This window comes from Oryzias melastigma, linkage group LG24, assembly GCF_002922805.2.
Source record: "Oryzias melastigma strain HK-1 linkage group LG24, ASM292280v2, whole genome shotgun sequence".
Taxonomy (NCBI): domain Eukaryota; kingdom Metazoa; phylum Chordata; class Actinopteri; order Beloniformes; family Adrianichthyidae; genus Oryzias; species Oryzias melastigma.
This window is the reverse complement of record NC_050535.1, coordinates 16496781-16501159: the sequence shown is the minus strand read 5'-3', so window position 1 is coordinate 16501159 and position 4379 is coordinate 16496781. Positions and strand designations below refer to the sequence as shown.

The following is a 4379-nucleotide window of genomic DNA, read 5'->3' as shown; positions in this document are numbered from 1 at the left end:
AGAGGAGAACGATTAGATTCTCCTCCATGTTTGATTTGGAAAGTGCTTCTTTTTCTTCTGCATTGCTGTCAATACCAAAAACTGACACGCCTACAGTGCCCTCTAGTGGTTGTTATTGGGAAAATAACAAATAAATGAGCCAATATGTATTTTTTTAAATCACAAAATCTCACCAAGTATTTGTGTATACTCCAAAACACACAGTATAAGGACCAGCACCTCTATTGGATGTTCTCCTTCAAAATCCATGTTTTGTAAATGCAGTGTGATTTGGGTTTGTGCCGCCATTCGCAACTTCCCCTCGTTAGTGGCTCCACGCCTGTTTCCGAGAGGCTGCAGTTTGATAACATCCAGTCACAGATGGCACCATCTCTAGAAACAGGCTAATTCTGATAGACAAACAGCCCCTTTTCAGTGTCATTGTGAGATGTGTTTGCCTTCTAAGAGCATTAGAGGCTTTTCTTCTGCCACTGATTGAACAAAAGTGTCTTTTCTTTGGCCAGAATGGTCCACATCTGAAGTAGAATTGTTCATATTTTAAATCAGGACAGTGGAAACTGTTTCATTGTGCTTTTGAGGCTATTAGAATTAAAGAAAAATGCCAGCTTTAGAACTGCTATAATAGAATAAAACAGTACATCCGGTCCATGTGCCAAACATTTGTCTCTGATCACAGGGAAAGTGGTCCCTCCGAGGCAGGAACGTTAAAATCAAAACAATTGATAAAAGTCAACCGAATCTGCTGGCAAAATTTAAACCAGGAAAGTCATTAGGTTTCTGCCTAATCGAGTGCCTGTGGAGATAATTAAATTTGGGTCAAAGAGGTAAATGGATCATCTTTAATGCCAAAGTGATAAAAATCCACATGTATTTGTGCTGGGGTTGTCCAGGAGAAAGACATTTAGAAAACAAAACAGTGTTGTCTATCACCTGCGCTGCAGCATTTTAGCTAATAAGCTCTGCAAAAAAATAAAAAATAAAAAGTCTCTGTTCTTTCCCTCAGGCGGAAAGCTTTGACAACAGCGTTTAATCCGTGCGAAATCTACCCTCTAAAACTCTCAATCTCCCTTGTTTATCTCTTTTTTTGGCCTCCACTCATCTCCCTCTCTTAAATGTCCATATTCCAATCGTGTCTCTGCATGATTCCCATCTAATCGGAGCGATCGCACAAAGAGAATTATAAATTTCACATCTATTTTGGGCTCAAAGCTCCACAGTCTGCTTTTAATTAAACCTCTGGTAAAAAGCTGCCCTGACATTCAGCATCCCTCTGCCATGTTCCTGCTCCATCCTCCCTCAGAGGATGTAATTCAACTCACCTCCCGTCTCTCTCTGTCTCGCCAGAACTCTGACCTTGTCCTGACGTTTAACTTGTCCATGCACCGCTCCTGGTGGATGGAGAACGGCCCGGGGTGCAGAGTGACACTCATCAGCTCCCCACCAACCTGGGCACCTGCAGACCACAGATATATATCTATATCTGACTGTCTGATGGACTTTCAGTTCATCGAGGTGGCTCATTCTTCCCTGCAGATACTCCTGGCGGTAAGTATTTAAGCAAAAAAATTTGTGTAAAAAATGCTTTTCTGTTACGTTTATCAACTTAAAAACATTTAATATATTATGCATCGTACTCCTGACATTTTTTCTGCATTTAGGTTAATAAAATTATATGACTTTATTTTTTAAATCATTATGTAAATTCATTTCTATTACAACTCATAACTCTTCTCTGCAAATCTGTCACTGAAATCCTTACATTAGCTTTCAAAAACCTATCAGAATCTAAAGAAATCCAGGTCAAAATAAGTTATTTTCAAGGTTTTTCTTGTCTGATTTATCCTATCTTTAAAAAAACAAACAAAATCTCATCCAGGCATGCACTCAAATTCTGGTCCAACTATACTGTTGCAGTTCCACAAATCACCACTAGAGGCTGCCTTTAAAAATTGCGCTTTTCCCAGAATCCCTTCTGTCAAAAAGTCAAACAATACATCAAAACAACATTGTACAATGTTCATTTAAAACATTTTTTAATCTTTTTGTGTTCATAAAAGCTGCAGGGAAGGAATATTTTTATGAGGTGTTTAGTTCTCTCAGGCTTATATTTGTCTGCTCACAATCCTATGATTATATTAGCATAAGGATCAAGTATAAATCTATGTCTCAAGGCATTTGTCTCACAGCGCTTAACCCAGAATGTGTTGATTCTGAGATAGTTTCACACAAAGTGAAGGAAAATTGAGGAACATGTTTTCATTTTTAAAGTTTTCCAACTCATGGAGATTCTCTACCTTTCAGTTCATTTTATCAGTGGGAAGACGTAATGCACACTGCTTGACAATCAAAGGTATCACTTTTCAAGGTAAACAAGAAGTCATAACAACTCTACAAAAAGGAGTTTTTTTTTGCACAAAAACTAAAACTGTCTGTGATGATTGAAAACAGAGAACAACAGAATCTTGAAATCTAGACACTGGTGATGGTTGTGTATCTTAAGATGTAGTTACACGTACAGGTTTTTGGGTTGGCCTGTGTAGGACCAAAGAAATGAGTGGTCACATCTTAAGGACATAATCATTTCATAAAAATACAGATCAATTTAGCACTTTAAACTAAAGTCTGCTAGCTTGATGCTAACATTTAATGGAATTTCCCACAGGATGGCTAATGCTAACGATTGGTCGACATAAACATACATTGATGGCTAAATAAACATCTTTACAAACTCACAGACAGGAATTTTCCAAATTCTTTTAAAGAAATATTTTTAAAGTAATCACAGTTTTTTACTTTCTTCTTCTTTCGGTTTAAGGTGTAATTCTAGAGCGTGATCTCCACCTAGTGGCCAAACTGAAACGTCCTCCAGGAGAAGCAGAACAATGTTTCCAATGTTAATGATCTGAACATTTTAGTTAGAACTTCTCCTTTAGAGAATCCATGTAACACTGGATGATATTAACAATCTCATTATTTCACTGATACATTTACAGTATGTGAACTGGATCAGATGAATACAAATATATTCAAATCATATAGTAGATTATTAATGTATTTCTAAACAAATGTGTATAATTGTGTAAACTCAAAATTAAATTGAAGGATCGAAAGATTTGAAAAAAAATCAGAATCGAATCAATTTAGGCTCTTGTGAATTGAATTGTTTCTTGGTATTTTAATCGATACCCGCCCCTCGTGGGAGTTGATAAAGGCTTTGTGCTTTAAATTATGGAGGGGAGAATTTGTGACATTTAAAAGGAAGTAGGAGAGCTAAGTGGAAGGCCAATGAGATCCTGTAAGACCAGAATTGACAGCATGAGAAAGTGGAATTGACGAATGCCTTTATTAAATGATATGCTGTTGTTTTCTGAGGTATCCTCCAAAAAACATGTAATCAGCATCACAGAGAACGAGCTCCTCTCACATCAGTTTTCTGTTTCCTGTCGATTTTTCACCTCCTTGTTTTCCTCTGCTCCCTCCTTGGACATTCCCTCCATTGCCTCCTCTCCCACACTGTCAAATTGCAATAATTAGGAGGATCAGACGAGCGAACAGACAGAGAAACGCGGAGCTGAACGGAGGGAGATCTGCCACTTTTCATCTCAGCCTCCTCTGTAGTGTTTTTGGCGGAGTGCTCACATCCAGGCGAATATAGACACAACAAACAGGCCGGGCTGTAATGTGACTGCACGGATCATTACGCCAACAAAAAGAGTGGATCTCTTTCTTTTGTTTCTCTTTCTGCATCTTTACCCCTGCTGCACAACTGTCCCCTCTCATCATGCGCTCACTGCGTCTCTCTCAATCGATAGTGGTAGTTATAGTGTGGCTGAGTGGTGCCCAACAGCTGTCTCTCTGTAATTGGTGTGTTGTAACACTATGATGCTTCCTGAGCACAAACTTGGCAGTCTGATGGCTTCACCGTCTGGCTGGAAATGCTGGAGTTTATAGGAGTTAAGGGTTTTGTCTGGTCAAAACAGGAACTACTGGCTGTCTGCATTTATAAAACAGAACAGGAGTTGATGAGACGTTGACGGTTTTCACTTTCCCGCCATTTTTGAGGGAATAAAACTTTAGCATAAAGTTATTTGTGAGCATTGTGTTGACAAAAACTGACCACTGAGGCCCAGCAGCAGTCATACTCATGTGGCTCTTTTATATCTCCTTGGTGGCTCTTTGGGTAAAGAAAAATAAAATAGTAATTCTTAAAAATTTGGAGATTAGCTATTATTTTAGCAGCATGCTAACATTTTTGGCTAATTTGTTATCTACTGTGGTTTTTAGGCTATTTTAGAGTTTAGCTTCTATTTTAGAACCAGGTTGACTTTTTTGAGTAACTTAGTTTACTGAGGAATTTTAGGCCATTTATGAGTTCAACT

General features: G+C 38.3%; 1 protein-coding gene across 4 annotated transcripts in view; it reads left to right on the top strand.

The window, feature by feature from the left end:
* The window catches only part of nkain2 (sodium/potassium transporting ATPase interacting 2), a 100810-nt gene that overhangs the window by 71195 nt on the left and 25236 nt on the right, over positions 1-4379 (top strand). For all 4 annotated transcript variants that reach the window (XM_024291409.2, XM_024291408.2, XM_024291407.2 and 1 more), the window contains one exon: positions 1345-1545. In XM_024291409.2, coding sequence (XP_024147177.1) covers positions 1345-1545 — 201 coding nt within the window. The remainder of the gene's footprint in view (positions 1-1344; positions 1546-4379) is intronic.